Genomic DNA, 17,356 nt, shown 5'->3' on the forward strand with positions numbered 1-17,356 from the left:
AGATGAAGGCAGGTAAAGCCAGGCAGTGCTGGGAGCATCTTGGTGCTAGGTTGGGGCTACAAGGAGGCACCTTGGGAAGGCTGGAGGAAGAAATTCAGCATTAAATTTATATTAGAGCAAAGGAGAAGATGCTTCAAGTTCCCCAGCATTTACACTGGTTTAACTGAGAGCATCTCAGCAGGCCCCCAGCCAGATTTTGCAGCATTTCTCATCATTACATTTCAAAAGAACTTGGAAACATCTATTTATCTGTTACAATATGTACAACGTAACACAAATAGATGCTACAGTTTGAATACATTATTTGCTACACACCATTAGAAATCGACTTCATGGCAATAAATCAATATTATATGTATTTATTGCTTCAGCAAGAAGTCATCACACGCCAAGAGCTTTTGCCACCTCCAGTGCTTTAGCAGCTGGGTTGCCAGCCACAACATTTTCTCTTGAGTCTCCTAAAATGACGGATGGGGGCAAAACCCAGAGATGCCCCAACACCCAGTGGGCACCACTGGCACCACGCAACAGCTTTACTGGAGGCTGCCACGCTCTCAACAAGTACCTGCCCTCACCACATCCAGACGGTGCTGGCTGAGGGGAGCACAAGACTGCCGGGGGGTCCCCAACAGTGCTGGGGTCTGGAGCTGCGGCTCGAGCCGGGGATGGGACCTGGTGCAGCAGCGATGCCTCGGCCAGGCAGCTCCCGTGGATGCAGACACCCCCGCTCATCACTCATCTCCATGGGAACGAGCCATCACAGCTGATGATGACGGCTGAACCGGCAGCACCGATGACACACGCGGGGCTGATCCGGCTTGCAGTGGCCGCGATGGGCTACTGGCTGGGTGTTTGCAGCTCTGGAGAAGCTGGGCAACTGCAGCCTCCCTGCACAGTGCTCCCCCCACTACCTCTGGCACCTGCAGAGCTCCTGCAGCGCCCCAGCAGCATCCCTGCGTCCCACCTCCTGCCCCTCACACGCCCCAGCAAGAATATAATGCACTGAGATCCCAACACATCCTTTCAAATTTCCCAGGGACACCCATCCATGCTAAGTCCAGAAAAGCCGGTGAAATATTCACATCAACACGCCGTGATTACTACTAATAATGAATATAAATGCCAGCCCCCAGCCCCCTGGCTGAGAAACTCCAGGCTCATGCAAAAAGGCCTTTCTCCTTCTTAAATATCTCAGCTTTTCCTGAAATGCGGCAATTTAACGCCAGAGAGGGAGACGGTGTGTTCTTCAGCCACGTTCCTGCTTTTATAGCAGCCCAGGTTATAAATAACAATCAGCCTCTCCTGCCAGCCTGCTCCCCTATCCCCCTTCACTTTTTTTAATCTTTGCCAAAGGTACTGTTTAGAGATCTTTCTAGACCATTTATTTTTAAATTACCAGCCAGAGGAGAGAAGAAGGGAAAGAAAAAAAGATAAAAAAAAGAAAAAAGGCAAAAGAAAGAAACTTCTGGGGCTGATAGCTTATCGGGAGGAAATCCAAATGTCACATTAGTGGAGAAAGTTGGAAGATTAAATTTTCCAACACCCTTCATCTGCTGGTGACATTCAGGGGCTTTTTTTTCCCTCCTCCCTCTCCTCACTGCAGCTCTTGAGCGGGGACCAGCGCTGGAGGGTGCTGAGGCTGGTGTCACTGTCACCTCCCCAGGGACCTCGAGCAGGTGGGTGGGTGCTGAGGGGCTGAACTTGGGGTGCGCCCTACCCGCACCTGCAATCTGCCTGCAGGGGAGAAGCAACAATGTTTGGTTTGGAGGGGACAAAACGACACGATCCCACTTCTCATCACCTGCAGAGAGGACAGGGACAAGCACCAGGGCTTGCACGATGTCCCCAGGGATGGCTGCCAGGCCCTGATGGATGCTGTAATGCCATCAGGTACACCTCTCCAACCACAGGACAAGCAGCAAGAGCAAAACCTCTTGTCTGCTGCTTTACAGCCTGGGAACCAACAGCTCCTGGCTGATGTGAAGCAGAAAACAAAGCCCGTACCATGGTCTTGGGCAAGGCTCCACTAGCTCCCACCAGAGAATGGCACACCCCAGGGGATTTTGGCCTCAGTTGTGACTTAAGCATCATACCCTGCCGTGAACACACTACTAAAGATGGAAAATCACTTTATTTCTGCGTTGTTCTGCCTGTGATACCCGTGTGATCAGCGTGCATCTGCTGATTTGAACACTTCTCCGTGGATAAACCCCACAGCCCTTGCTAGGGGAGAAAGGTGAAAACTTTGCTTCTGCAAACATTTTGAGAGCCTTGGGGACCTCCAGGAACATTTTCTGATGTTCTCGTTTGTTAAAAACCACTTGGAAATCCGAAATCTGTTTAGGAAGATAGTGGAGCTGAGGTGCAAGCAAAATGAATAGGAAGCTCATTTCTTTCTTACCATAAAGCCGGCGTAAAGGCTTGTGAATAAGCCCCAGTTAGGTTGAATAGGCATTGTCCATCAGAACTAACTCAATTTCAGCTAGATCCTGCTCTATTTAAATACAAAAATTGAAGCTAAATGAAGAAAAGATGGAAAGAGGGCTATTTAGTTCCATTCAGACCTTCAGGTATCATCTCCCTCCTTTTTTATTTTAGCATCTCCTTTTCTCTTCATTATTTTTGCTGAAATTAAATTTGCTGGGATTTCATTGGGATGCAGTAACTGTGTTGATGGGGAAGTGCTCTTCCTGCTGAACCCACAAACCTCAGGCAAGAGCGCACTCCCAGTTTTGCTTGATTTTTCCCCAGAGGAGGACTGAAGTTGGTGCGGCTGGTGATGGATTTGCAAGGCTATTCCTCGCCGATGACACTCCACCTCCCTTGGCTGGGGACCATGCTGTGGTGCATGGTGTCTCCCCGGTGTCCTGTGTACCAGGGGGCTTGGTGGGCACAGCTCTGAGGTGGAGACGCCTCCTGTTTCCTAATCCTGCCTAACATGACCAGGGATGTGCCCCTCACCTGCAGAAATGGCTCGTCCCATAGCCAACAGCCAGGAGTTGGCAGCTCCCTTTGCCCGGCTGGGTATGAGCAGCCAGGACCAGCCAAGGTAACACTGGGCACGGGGACATCCAGCTCCTCTGTCCCCTGCCCAGCCTGATGGATGCATCTGTCCTGCCCCTCATGCCCTCGGCAGGGACCTGCCTTGCCCCCCAGGTTGTCTCCTTCTCCCTTGACCACCAGCCAGTTTTTCCGCTGCTTCTATCCAAAATCTGCTTTAATGTTTTTTAAGCCCATTAGCTACATCCTCTCTGGAGAGGCCATAGGGAGCAGGATACTCCCCTCCCTTCCTTGGCACCTTCCCCCTGGCTGGGGAAGGGACAGGAGATGTCCTCTGTTCCAAATGAACAGGATCCTCAGCAGGGGGACCTGCTCGGGAAAGCTGGCGTCCTCCCCTTTGGTCCCAGCACCTCCCTGACTGCTCTTTCCCACCTCCCAGACTCTCCGTGGCTCTGGTTTCCCCTGCCAAGGAGTGTTCCTGCCACCAGCTGGGGGACAATGGCACTGGTGTTTTCTCAGTAACTCTGCTTTGAAGTCATCCATCCTCCACTCCAGCCTGCCCCCAGTTCTGGGGCATCATCCCCAAGGCAGGGTGACGGGAGAGCCAGAGCTCGGCGCAGGGCACATTGTCTGAGCTGGTGGGACCCCATCAAGCCCGGATCCTCCCGTCCACTCTGCACGGGGCCTTCTGAAGGCTCACAGGGTCACCCAAGTGCTATATTCAGATGAGGCCATGCGGTTTGCGGGCAGCTTGCTGCCAATGCCATGCGCTGCTGGTCTTCCCCTCCGGCTGTGGTACTGTCCCCTGATGGCATATCTGCTGCCAGCTCTGTCTCGGGGCAAGGACCGGTCCTGGGGCACCGGTGCTGGCTTGGGCTGCCTCTAAACCCCCATCCTGCTCTGCTTGGGGCTCTCAATGAGTTCTGAGGACACGGCGCTACACCCGCTCCCCAGCAGCACTGTGCTGAGAGCAACATCGACCCAGCGAGCCTGCTTTGGAAGGATCTCATGGCACTGCACGTTGCAGGAGCAGGGTGATCTGTCACCTGCAGCAAAGTGGGGTGTCACAGGGCAGCAGCCATTGCCGGTGGAGAGCCTGCCACACGTGGCACAGCACGGACCTGAGTGCCGTCACTGTCACCGTCACCATGCGGAGGAGCTGGCAAATGCCAGCCCCCTTGGGAGCACCGGGAGAGCGGAGCTATCGGGTCTGTATTTAGAGAATTGATTGCCAGAAATCACAGGATGGCTGTGCGGGGAGGGGGGCAGAGAATTAGATTCAGTCTCTAATTAAAGGTTTGCTCTTCATTTGAATTTCAGATGTCAGCTTTAATTTTAGAAACTTCTGCAGGCAGCAGAGCAACCTGCCCACCTGCCTGTGGCTGAGCCCGGGGCCGGCAGACAGATGCCCCTGTGGGCTGTGTCGTTGCCCACCGCAGAGCCTCGTTACGCTGGCTGTAACAAAGGCTGTGCCACGCATCCCTGGCACGGTGCTGGGACAGCCCCGGGACAGGACACTGGCTTTGCCAGTGGTGCAGCAGGGACAGTACTCACGTATTCGGTGTCAGCCTTGGAATCGTAGTACTCGATGTCTTCCTCCTGCAGAGAAAAGGGAGAGCTGAGTCAGTGCCAGGCAAGGACAGGGATGGCAGAAGGGTCCCCATCGCGTCTTCCCTATCCCTTGCTCATCCCCTCGGCACCTCTGCCATGCCGCTGGAAGCCACACATCGCTAGGGACTGAAGCCTGTCCACCCCACGCTGTCCCTGGGACACAGCCGGGAGCCCGCATCCCCCTCATCCACCCTCCAAGGACCTGCCATCGCCTGGCACGCTTCCCTCTGCTCACGCTGCTACCGAACCGCAGCAGCGCAGGGCCATGCATGGCCTCCACTGCGGCCACCAGCCCTGTGACAGCGCCACTGGCATGACTGCAGCCTCTGTGCTGCCACCGGGAGCAAGGCTGCACCATGTCCCCGTGCCCAGGACGCTTCAGTCCCGCTGCATCAGGAGACGCAGGAGAGGCGGGCACGGGCAGCGTGGCAGGCAGCACAGCAGGCAGAAGCCCTGCAGCCGGCAGAGCTCCCATCCCTGCACACAGAAACTGGTCCTCACTTCAACGGAGAAATGCACGTCATTAATTTAGGGTATTTAGAGCCTATTTAGGCAGAAAGGTCTGCTCAGATTCCTCTTCCCTGCGTGTCAGGACGCGAGGCAGCTGATGAAACTCCTAAAGAGGCAATTCGGAGAGCAGCAATGCTGTCACAACAGCGTTCCGTGTGCCATCAGAAGGGGTAATTAAAGGGCACTTGGAGACTCTGCTCTGCGTGCAGGGACGCAAGCGCGATGCAGACGCACCAGCAGCCGTCGCAGCACTAACATGTCTGTCACTCAATCAGCAGTCAGCAGCCACCACGCAGACCAGCCTTCCCCCAGCACACACCGGCAGTGCCTTAGGACGATTACTGCTGTCATTGTTTAACAAGGAAAGCGATCTGGGTGCAGATCAGGAACCCAACCAAAACCTTAACAGCGCTGACTGCATCCCTGTCCTCCCCGCTCCCGCTCTGCTGCAGCCTCTGCGGCACCCAGCCCGGCCATGGGCTCATGCTGGGGCTGGTGGCACCGTGACACCCAGCCCAGCCCGGCCACGGGCTTGTACCGGTGGCACCATGGCACCCAGCCCAGCCTGGCCACGGGCTTGTGCCGGTGGCACCATGGCACCCAGCCCAGCCTGGCCACGGGCTTGTACCGGTGGCACCGTGACACCCAGCCCAGCCGCGCCACAGGCTTGTGCTGGTGGCACCATGGCACCCAGCCCAGCCTGGCCACGGGCTTCTGCCAGGGAAAGGGACCGGCAGGTCGGAGTGGCTCGCCAGGCAGCCAGCACCACCCGCTCTGCTGCCCTGGCGGCACCAGGAACTGGCAGTCACCAACCCCTCACCAGCATTGTCCTTGAGCCACAATCCTGCTCCCCAGAGCTGTTTGCTGCTGCGGCTTCTCCAGAAAAAGACCACCAAGGGGTGGAAAAGCCTTTGGAGTGGTGATGCTGCTCTCCTGGGGGCACCAGTGGCAGGATGAGGATTGTGAAGGGCCGTTTCAGCATTCTCCGGGGCAGAGGGACCAGTCCCCACCAGGGGCTCTGTGACCTGAATCACAGCAATAAGGCAGCACCGAGAGGGGGAACTGAAAAAAATATAGACGCAGCATCTTCCAATTTTTGCTATTAAAAAGCCTAGTCATTAAGGGAATGTACTTATTAATTATCTGTGATTTGTTGTGAAATGCTGAGGGGTTTACAACAACAAGAAAAGGGAAAAAAAAGAATTAATTTCTCTTCAGATGCCCTCCCTGCACCGCTCCCGGCCCTGCACTTGCCCCTGCCCCTCGCTGGCACTGTGTCTCCCTGGGTCCCTGGCCATCTGCACCTCCTAATTAAAGGAACCCCCGGGAGACCCGTAACACAAACGAGCTAATTTCATGTTTAATGATCTTTAATCAGAAGTGAGTGTGACTAACAACAGCCATCCAGAAGGTGCTTTGTTATTCATTTTATCTTCCATCCGCCCCTCCGAAAACCTCGAATCCCCTCCAACACGTGGTGGCCCCACTCCTGCAGTGGGGAGGAGGGTGGCGAGGTGATGCTCGGGGGGGAGAGCTGGTCTCCTGGTCCTGTTTTCACCATTTCCAGTGCTCCCATGGCACGGCATGGCAGGGCACGGGAAGCAGACCTCCTGGAAGGACGTTGCTCCCACTAGTGTCCCCAGGGATCACCGAGCCCTTCCCATGCACTTTTTCAAGCCTTGATGACCCCAGGAGCAGCCAGGTGAGATCCCGGCCCCTCTCATGCCATCACTGAGGTTTGCACATGAGATGGCACATGTAGGACAGTCAGTGTCACCGTGGCCCCGGCCCTGTGATGCTGACCTGATGCCAAGCTCTGCTCTCCTCGCCACCAGCCCGCGGATGCTGGGGGGTAATCATGGGGTGTGAGGGAGCCCACAGGAGCTGGCAGGGCATCCATGTCCCCGGACAGTGGAGCTGGTGGGAATTTATTCCAGGAAGGAGGGACAGAGCCCTCGGAGACCCTCCAGGGAGATACCAGAGGTCTCCTGAGAGGCAACAAGGGGCCCTACAATTTCCTTTCCCTGATATTTGTTTTTTAAGCCATGCTTGCCTTCTTGACGTAATCCTCTATTCCTTCTCCTCCAGCCCACGTTAAACCCAGCACCCTGCCTGTGTAAATAGCACTGATATTGCTAGAGCCTTTCAGAATAAATACCAATAAAGAAAACAAGGAGGTGAAGATGTCAAGGGATTTCACGGCAAAACATTGCCCCGTCTCTTGCAGATGAGCTGCAGAAAGTGCTCACCAGTTCATACTGAAGGGGAGGAGGATGCTGGGTGCTACTCCTTGATGACCTGTCAACTACTGCCCGTTTTCTTGCGCAGTAATTGCCAAATGACATCTGTGTAATGGCACTGCCAGCACCGTGCCGCTGATGGGTAAGCACGGGGTTATTTCAGTCTCCTGAACCCTCAGTGCAAGTTATGGTGAACCGATTCTGGAGTTCAGTGCAATTGCACCCCAATCTGCAAACACCACTGAAGCCATTGCCCAGGCTCCTCCAGCAAAGCCACCAAGCAACTCCCATGTCTGCAGCAAACCCTTATGGTTCAGTGTCACCGGGCAGCCCCCAGCCAGGGCTTGACCCAGGTGGCACCTCCTGGATGGGGCTCCAGGGATGCCATGTGCCAGAGTCTCTCCAGGGACCCTGTGCACTTCTGGAGAGCTGCGAGCTGGAGCCTTGCCAGCAGCTCAGGAGAAGACTCTGCTTTGGCACGGGCAGACTGGGGTTGAGCCAAAACCCAGGACAAAGACGGGCACAGGGGGCTCATGTCGGCAGTGAGGGACACCCCTCCCTGCTACAGCATTCACACAGGTCTTTTTTTCACCTAAACCAATTACAGCAACTAAAAATAACGCTAGGAAGGTCAGTGCTCTGCTATCTCACCACAGCCTGGCGATGTCAGGACAGAGGGACCCTGGCCCAAACCTCCAAGTCAGCAGTGTAATGAGGTGTTGATCAAACCACGACACACACGCAGCTGCCACCACCCTGAAACAGTCTTGGAAGGGGCTGCCAGGGGCAGATAAGCTCCTTGCTCTGGCCCATCAGCCAGGACACGTAGCCAGCAAGGACACGGCAGAGGGGCCATGGCTCGCTCTGCCCCTATAGCTGTTCTATAGGCTCATCTGAGCTGGCTAACGCTTCTCCCGTGGATCTGTTGTCCTCCTCAGGATCACTCACACTGTCATCCTGTAAAAGTCACCCTGCTGATCGCGTGCCTTGGGGATGCTGCAGCTCCTCAGGGTGATTTTGCAGGCAGCTCTTGCAGCACTGCATGGATTTTGGTCCGTCACAGCCCTCCAGCTGTGGGTTTCATTTCTCTTGAGTGGCACAGGTGATCCCTGCAGTCAGGAAATCTCTTCCAAGATTTAACTGGCTCTGGAAGAGCCAAATCCCGTGGCGGTTTCCCTTCCAGGCAGTTGGGAGGAAGTCAGAGGGTGGTGGGGAAGACAAGCTGGATCCCAAGCTGGCGTCTGCCCGTCTGCCAGCTGCTGGATGGGGCTGGAGGCAGGGCCAGCATCCCAGCCCATGGCACCCCGAAGCGGGGATGAGCCAGGTGAGGGGGATCTCCATCTGGGCAATTCAGCAGGTGGGGACAGCAAACAGGAGCTGGTGTGCCCGCGCAGCACCGGTGGCTCAGCTCACCCATAGCTCTTCCCTCTGCCATCAGCACTTAAAACAGGCAGCGAATATTTAGGGAGTTCTCCACATTCCCAAACCACTAAGCACACAGAAATAGCAACAGATTTTGCTTATAGTTGCACCTTTTGTATTATGGAAGATATCCTGCAGCTCCCGCAGCTCCTATGGCGCTTGCAGCACCCGCAGCCTCGTGTCTGCGCTAAGGCCAGGTGGCAGCAGGGGACAAGCAGGGGGACACAGTGTGTTCCCACTGCAGCACTGCCCCTGCCAAGTCCATGGGAGGAGCGGGATGGTATGTGCTGATGGCCATGCCGGGGGATGGATCCGTGCTGGCCAGTTTGCTCCAGCTGGCAACTGAGGCTGGAGGTCCCAGCCAGGTGAGGGCTCAGCCCAAGGTCTCCCCGTCCTACCAAAGGCACAGCAGCCTTCTCGGCTGTGTGACAAGGCAAAGAAAGTGTTTCTGCAACAGCTGCCACGGGGCGGTGCAAGGGCCACAGCCAGGAACAGGCTCCCAAAGGGACCAGATGAATTCCTGGGAGAAATTCCTCCCTGCAATCACAGCCACACCAGGCTCTGGCCATCATAAGAAACACGGGCAGTGCCTGGTAGGGGCTGCACCCTTTATTTCCACAGCGCTAGAGCTGTCCTTGTCCATATGCATCATGATGAATCCTTTGCCAGTCCCTAGGAAGAGGAAAATATCCACGGTTGGCCCAAGCCATCATGGGTTGTCAGATGGACCCGGGATGAGTCTGCTGGGGACCGTGCCTCTCCTGCTGCCCTTGTCACACGAGGCCCCTCGCACCCCATCCAGCTGCAGAGACCAACCATGTTACCCAGGACAGGTGGGAACAGCCATCATAATCTGCCTTGGCATCTTTTTTTTTAAAGAGCAATTTCCTCCCACTGCCTCTCTGACAGAGCTGGGGAAATATTTAAGTGACCCATCAACAGTTTTTTCATCTCCCCAGTAAGATGTTTTATCTGATGACGCCTCTCCGACTATTCTTTACATGGCATCTCCCATCTGTTCCTGCTCCTTTGAGCCTGCCTCGAATGAGACGCGGCCGCCTCTCCTCTCCGCTGCACCCAGGCACCGCGGGGACACCAGCACCCATGCAGAGCCAGAGGGTGCCAGGGACCCCCTGCCCTGCTGGTGACGGGTGGGATGGGATGGGATGGATGGGATGGATGGGATGGGATGGCAGCACTGGGAGGAAAGCTGGCAGCCCCCGCACCAAACCGCTACACCCATGGGACCAGCATGGGTGGCCCGGCCGTCTTGCAGAGTGGAGGTGAGGGGGGCCCCCTCGAACCCCATCCTTGGTTTTTAAGAGGGAACGGCACCGACATGGGGTTTTTGTGAATGATTTTTGTGTTCTGTGTTGCGGCCAGAATGGCGCTGCAGCAAGGTTGGTGCTTTAACACAGTAATTCTCCAAGCGTAATGAAAGCTGACATTATATCAAACACAATAAAGACTCTCAGTTGATGGAGATCATTCCTGAACACACAAACCCATTAAACTGAAAAAAAAAAATATCAATTCTACACACTCGCCAGCCAAAAGAAAATGTGATTTGTTATCTAAAAGGGGGTTATAAACACAGCTTCAATGCACTTTCTGTGCTGTAATGAAAACTGGGTTTGAAATGGCAAGACGACTGCAAATTAGAGCATTTGATTTTATTTTCTAACTTTTTAGGTAAACCTTCTACAAGGGCAAGTGCAAGGTTACGGCAACGATCTTTCTGTTCTTGGCCGATAAGTAGGATCTGTAATTAAAGGAGGAGAAAAATGAAAGGGGGATAAGGAGCTGGCGTTCGTCCTTCTAACGTCGCTTTGAACACAAAGCCCTGCCTGCATCGCCACAGAAACCCGCAGGAATAGCCACTGGTGCCCACACGTGACGTCCCGGGCACCGCGGACACACACCAGGCACAGTGCGGTGACGCTGGACGGAGCAGCCGGTGGCATCACCCTGCGCCCGGAGGGATGCGGCACCCAGGGCTGTGCAGGGCGGGGGGCACCCAGCCCTGCCGCCACCTCCCCCTGCTTTATCCCTCACCTTTCTCAGGCAGCCGGGAGTGAAATCTCTGTTATTCTTCCTGTCCTTCCCCATTTAGCAAACAGTGATCCTTTTTCCCCCAGAGTTTCGTTTCTAATGGAGCTTGAAATTATCTGGGCTTTGTTGTTTGCTTGTGTGCTTGCAGGCGGGGGTTATGCATGGGGCAGCGGCATGGGGCTGCTCGCGCTCCCTCTGCCACCTTCACACACATCTCTGCACCCTAAAACCACCTGTGCTGTGCCCAGCAGTTAAACCCTATCCCCAGCAGCTCTTACATCCATAGCTCAATGTATAGCTATTTTTTTCTTCACAGGGAGAAAGGGCCTGCTGGGCTCTGACCCTTCAAACATCCATCTCCAGCATCCGAAAGGTGGGGAGAGGTAGAAGGCAGTGGGGCAGCAGGCAGAGGAAGGGGGGAGTTTCCCAGTGTAGCGATGGAAAATGCAGTGAGGAAGAAGAACTGTGAGAAAAACAACAGTAATAAACATTTTATGAAGCAGAAAATGGCTTATAAAGAAGTCAACTTTTAAAGGCAATTTATATAATCCTGCCAAGCACACATAAATGCGGGGATGGCTCTCCGCAGCGTTGGAGTGTCCCTTAAAGGGACAAATAGCTCTGGCTGCCCCAGCAGACCAACATGCAGTGATGACAATGCCCTGGGACTTGTTTCGTGGCTGGTGGCACAGACCCGAGCCTTTGACAGTGTCCCTCGGGTCACACAGCTGCTGCTCCCCTGTGCTGTGGGGGTGTGGGACACCTGAGCCCCCACCAGTGGCACTGGGGTGGGGCTGAAGGTCTGGAAAAGCACCCAAGGCACTGGAGAACCCTGCAGGAAGGCGGAGCACACAGGTAGAGAGGAGCTGGGAGAACACGGTGGCGGCTGGGACGCCCGACGGGCAGCACGGCAGCTTGTCAGTGAGGACGGATACAAAGGATGGCAGCAAAAACCTCAATGTGACCTTTCAGTGTTTTCATAGGTACATTTTGTAGGTCTGTTGCCTGAGCAGTGTGGCAAACAGAGGATGGAAAGCTGGTAAATAGCATTGCGGTGTGGGCTGCAGCCCTGGGACCGCCATCTGCTGCTGGGGATGGTCTGCACGGGGGGCTCAGCACTGCTGCCATGGCTAGGGGACACGGCTGGGGACATCCAGAGCAGGGGACAGCCCTGATGTGCCTCGAGGGACAGATCCCCATGGCTCTGCATGGAGCAGAGCCAGCCTGTCCCAGCTGCAGCACCCAGAGCCCTGCAGACCCTGGATACAAGCCTGAGACCAGAAGCCTCTTACTGGGAAAACTGTTTGGCCGTGTCACTGCAAACTGGGAGCTTTTTGTGGTCTCTTATCACACCAGTGCTGGGTGATCCCAGTACCCTGTGGCGGGAGCCCATCCCATGGCACTGGGATGCAGCTCTCACCTTTCCGGGGCTCCACCAGCCTTTGGCAGTGGGTGGATGCGCATCCCCAGAGACCCTTGCTGTGCTGGGGGAGAAGTACACGGCCTCTCTCCCCTCCAAATCACGTAGGGGGACACAACAGCCCTGCACTGCAGCCTGCCCTGCTGTGCCCCTGTCCCTGCCCACTGTGTCACTCTGAGCTGCCACCCAGCCCTGGGGTGACACGAGATGGAGGGACAATGTGAGGGGTGCACTGGTGCTGTGGCATGGGCCACCTCGGGGCAAGTTGCACCAGGGGAGGTTTAGATTGGATATTAGGAAAAATTTCTTCCCGGAAAGGTTGTCAGGCATTGGAACAAGCTGCCCAGGGAAGTGGTGGAGTCACCGTCCCTGAAGGGGTTTAAAAGACACAGATATGAGGTCCCTGGGGACACGGGCTAGTGCCAGTGTTGGGTTAATGGTTGGACTCGATGATCTTGAGGGTCTCTTCCAACCAAAATGATTCTATGATTCTATGATTGCTTTCGGCCAAGGAAAGTGCTCCAGCATGCAGGGGAGCTCTGAGGACACACAGGGACATGGCCCCAGCCTGGCCTGGTTGGGAAATGTGGGGGCCTGAGGGTGGGCAAGGACATGGAGCAGGGACAAGGCAGGACAGTATGAGGAGCAGTTTGGGAAGGAGGAAGCACTTTGCAAAGACCCTGAAGCAGGAGGCTGAACTCAGCCCCTTTGGAAAGGCCAGCACGGCTGGTGCGTGGCTGGGAAAGGTGAAAAGAAAGGGAGAAAAAAGAAACTTTCCCCATAGAGATGGATCATGAGTGATTGCTGGCAGCAGCCTCCCAGCTGCTCGGGCTCCTGCTCCTGCTTCATTTTTCTCTGGACTTCCATAGCAACCCATCTGCAGTGAGGTTTAACGGTGCTGCCATTAGCACTAATGCAGCGCAAACACTCAGCATCTGCCGGCGCCTTCGCATGGAAACACAAAAATAACCGCACTCGGTGCAATCTGTCATCGACTCCAGCATGGGGTTAGGACGCGACGCGCTGGGAGAGGAGGGGAGAGCTGTGGCCAGAGAGAATGAGCCGCTCGCTGGGAAGGGAGGAGAGGAGGAGTTGGGGATGCTGCGCCACTACCATCCGTGCCCGCTGCCCGTGTCAGCACCAGCAACACGCCAGGGGCAGCAGCAGAGCCAGTGTCACTGATGCTGGACGCAGGTCTGACCGTGCCCTGCTGGTTCACAGACAAAGGATGGCAAAGGTGGTTCAATCCTAGCAGCAAGAGCCATTTATGCAGCCCCTCCGTCCCTCTGCTCCACCCGGTAACCAGCGCTGAGGCAGGCAGGGCTGAGGCAGGCAGGGCTGAGGCAGGCAGGGCTGAGGCAGGCAGGGCTGGTGCAGGCAGGGCTGAGGCAGGCAGGGCTGGTGCAGGCAGGGCTGGTGCAGGCAGGGCTGGTGCAGGCAGCGCTGAGGCAGGCAGGGCTGAGGCAGGCAGCGCTGAGGCAGGCAGGGCTGGTGCAGGCAGGGCTGAGGCAGGCAGGGCTGGTGCAGGCAGGGCTGAGGCAGGCAGGGCTGAGGCAGGCAGGGCTGAGGCAGGCAGCGCTGAGGCAGGCAGGGCTGAGGCAGGCAGCGCTGAGGCAGGCAGCGCTGAGGCAGGCAGGGCTGAGGCAGGCAGCGCTGAGGCAGGCAGGGCTGGTGCAGGCAGGGCTGAGGCAGGCAGGGCTGGTGCAGGCAGGGCTGGTGCAGGCAGGGCTGGTGCAGGCAGGGCTGAGGCAGGCAGCGCTGAGGCAGGCAGGGCTGAGGCAGGCAGGGCTGAGGCAGGCAGCACTGAGGCAGGCAGGGCTGGTGCAGGCAGGGCTGAGGCAGGCAGGGCTGGTGCAGGCAGGGCTGGTGCAGGCAGGGCTGGTGCAGGCAGCGCTGAGGCAGGCAGGGCTGAGGCAGGCAGGGCTGGTGCAGGCAGGGCTGAGGCAGGCAGGGCTGGTGCAGGCAGGGCTGAGGCAGGCAGTGCTGAGGCAGGCAGGGCTGAGGCAGGCAGGGCTGAGGCAGGCAGGGCTGATGCAGGCAGCGCTGAGGCAGGCAGGGCTGAGGCAGGCAGCGCTGAGGCAGGCAGCACTGAGGCAGGCAGGGCTGCCTGCTGGAGGGAGCAAACGCCCAGTGCTCCAGGTGCTCTGCGCAGAGCTGGGCCAGTCCATCAAGTGTCCCAGCCAGGTCTGGGCTGTCCTGATAAAGCTGTGGCAAGATCTGTGGTGACGCATGGCTGCATATTGTTTCTGGCTGACTCGCTCCTAATTACCTTGATTAAGTGGTTGCAAACAGTGCTATTAAAAATATTTTTTCTACAAAAGTAGATTTCTGAAAGGTTTGTGCCATGAATGGCAAAATGAGCCAAGAGTCTCCCAGTGCTACAGCCTTTCTCTGTGTGTTTTGTATCCCAACTGTCATCCCCTCACAGGGGAAGGCAGCTGGGTCTGGGTGAATGGGGAGCTCTCTGGGGCTGTGGAGGGGCTCTGCAGCCGGGGATGAGCAGAAGCTGGGGGACCACTGCAAAACACAGGGATCTTGCTGCATCTCTGCCCACCCTGCCTGTGCCATGGCCACGGGGCATCCACTCTGGATGCCAGCCCAGAGCAGGATGCATGGGGCCACCACGATGTCACCAGGGTGTCCACGGCCAAGCTTTGGGTACTACCTGGGTATCCGACACCTTGGGGCTCATGACCCAGAGGACACATGATCTGGCCAGCACTAAGGATGGAGGTGAGAACCTGTGGTGATGCCCATGGCCCAGCCGGTGCTGCAGCCCTGAGCCTGTGGCCAAGGGTGTCCTGGCAGCCGGGGCTGCCCCTGGGGGCTGGTCAGAGGAGGATCCAGCTTTTGCTGTGCCCTCCAGGGACATGGTCACTCCAGACCAGCTCCGCAGGCAGTACAGAGGCAGATCTTGCTCCAGACACTGGCAAGGCACCAGTGATCCCATCACCAAACCCCGTTGTCCTCCAAACCTCCCTGCCATCAGCCTCCTGGGAAGAGGTGACAGCAGTTTGGCAGTGCTCACATACGGAAAGGTCTCGGTGACCGTTGGTGCCGGTGACGGCTGTCTGCTGGACGGGAGGGCTGGCAGGGACACCTCACCTCTCCTGAGTGAGGCTGCGTCTACTACAGGAGGCCCCTGCGAGCTTCAGCCTCGCTGGTGCCTGTGGCACACAGCTCCCGATGCGATGAGAACCGGCCACAAGTGCCCACCCCACGCCAGCCACACAGCAAACAAAAGCCAAGCAGCTCATCACGTTGCCTTCCCTTCTGTTCCTCCTGTCTCCTCCTCTCCACATCAAACCCTGGTGATCATTGCCAATGGCAGGAGGGTCTGCAAGAGGGGATGTGGCTCCAGGTCTTCCCTTCTTTTCCTCCCTGAGCGGATCGCAGTCACAGAAATATCCCCCAAAACACACCAGCAAGATCTGGCAGTGGGGCTGTCCCCAGCCTGTCCCCTCAGTGACTGCAGGGGGGTCCCTGGGGCCAGGCAAGATCCAGCCTGATGCAGAGGAAGGTGCTGGGTGGCTCAGGAGTATTTTTTATTGTAGACTCAGTTTGCACTGGAAGGAAAACAATCTTTCCTTCCTTTTGTATTATTGTTATAATTTGAGAGCATTTCCAGGCAGAATCCTTCAGGCTCCCGCTGAGCGCTATCACTGCCAGAATTACAAAGTCAAATGCAATCATTAAACTCGCATCTTCCCTCTCCCAGCCCAGATTGCTCCTTCCCCCAGCAGCAGCCCCCACCACAACTGCCGGCAGGCGCCATGGACAAGCTGGAGCGTGACCATGGCCACTGCCACCACCCCACACAAGACCCCCCTCAGCACCAAACCCGCCAGCTGCCAGAGATGGCCGGGGGGTGAGCATCTCCTCGGCCTCCACACCCTCAGCACTGAGTTGCCAACTCGACCTTCAGCTCCTGCGTTCTTAGAGCAAGCACTGGAAATGAGCTCAAAATTGCTTCATTTGCCCTCGATAGCACTGGCAGGCAGTGGTGCTGGGGCAGCCTGCATGCCGAGCAGCGTGGCACAGCCAGCGGTCACTCCTGATGGAGCCAAGAACACGGGCAAGGAGGAAAGGAAGCAGCGAGGGATGGGAGCAGGGATGGGATGAGGAGCGGATTCCCGTGCCAGGAGTCATCCCCAAGGCTGCTGCCTCCGTGGAGCTCAGCGCCAGCAGGGAAGGGGGTGGCAGCGGCCAGGGCGCAAAGAGCCTTACCCGGATGTTGTCCTGCCAGTGATGAGCCTTCTGGAACTTCTCCGCCGCGTTGGCAAGTCTCTGCAAAGCAAACAGGAGAAGGGAAGTGAGCCTGAGGAAAGCGAGAGGAGCTGGGCATGGCCCACATCCACCCAGGAGCGTGGGTGCTACCCCAGCACCCTCCCAGCCTCTGTTTTGGAGATCCCCTGGGACCCCAACACCTCTCTGCCACACAGGCAGAGGGCAGGAGGCAGCATGCAGGCAGCGATGCCTGGAGAAGGATGTCCCAGGCATGGACAGCCAGTGTTTCTCTGCTTGCTCCTGCCTTTCCCAGAGCAAGCCCGTGTCTCTAGAGGAATTGCTGCTGCTCGGGCTCAACCTGGGCTGAGCCATCGCAGCTGTTACCACAGGAGATGAGCAGCCTCATTTGTGGAGCAGGGCAAGGGCTAAACCCCGGTCCCTGTGCCAACAGCCCACAGCTTTCTGCTGGGCAGGGCAGACCCTTCAAAAATGCTTTGAAAAGCCCTTCAAAATGCCACAGTGCTGGGGACCAGAGGTGTACAGCTGCCCAGCCAGATTAACCCCTCCACCTGCCCGTGCCCTCCTTCACCCTGTCACATGCTCAGGGTCATTGGCTCGGTGGCACTGAGTCCATCTGCAACGCTCCAGCACTCCCAGGGAGCTGGCGAGCAGGAGAGGAACCAGCTACAAGAGGCGGCAGCTCCGCCTGCAATTGCTGCCTGCAGCGGGGGGCTTCAGGGCTGAGCTGCCCCGCCAGTCTCGCCCAAGGCTGGGGCAAACACAACCTTCTCCTGCTAAAGCTCATGTGGCTTCAAAGGAGACACAAGCGTCTCCATTCTGATGGCTCCAGAGGCAGCAGGCAGCACGGGCAGGC

General features: G+C 56.9%; 1 protein-coding gene across 1 annotated transcript in view; it reads right to left on the reverse strand.

The window, feature by feature from the left end:
- CACNA2D2 (calcium voltage-gated channel auxiliary subunit alpha2delta 2) overlaps window positions 1-17,356 on the reverse strand; it is a 218,343-nt gene that overhangs the window by 27,594 nt on the left and 173,393 nt on the right. The window contains exons 4-5 of the mRNA XM_065642425.1: window positions 16,483-16,542; window positions 4,555-4,599 (exon numbers count right to left, since the gene is read on the reverse strand). Of these exons, the coding sequence (XP_065498497.1) occupies window positions 4,555-4,599; window positions 16,483-16,542 (105 nt within the window). The remainder of the gene's footprint in view (window positions 1-4,554; window positions 4,600-16,482; window positions 16,543-17,356) is intronic.

Source organism: Caloenas nicobarica, chromosome 11 (genome assembly GCF_036013445.1).
Source record: "Caloenas nicobarica isolate bCalNic1 chromosome 11, bCalNic1.hap1, whole genome shotgun sequence".
NCBI lineage: Eukaryota > Metazoa > Chordata > Aves > Columbiformes > Columbidae > Caloenas > Caloenas nicobarica.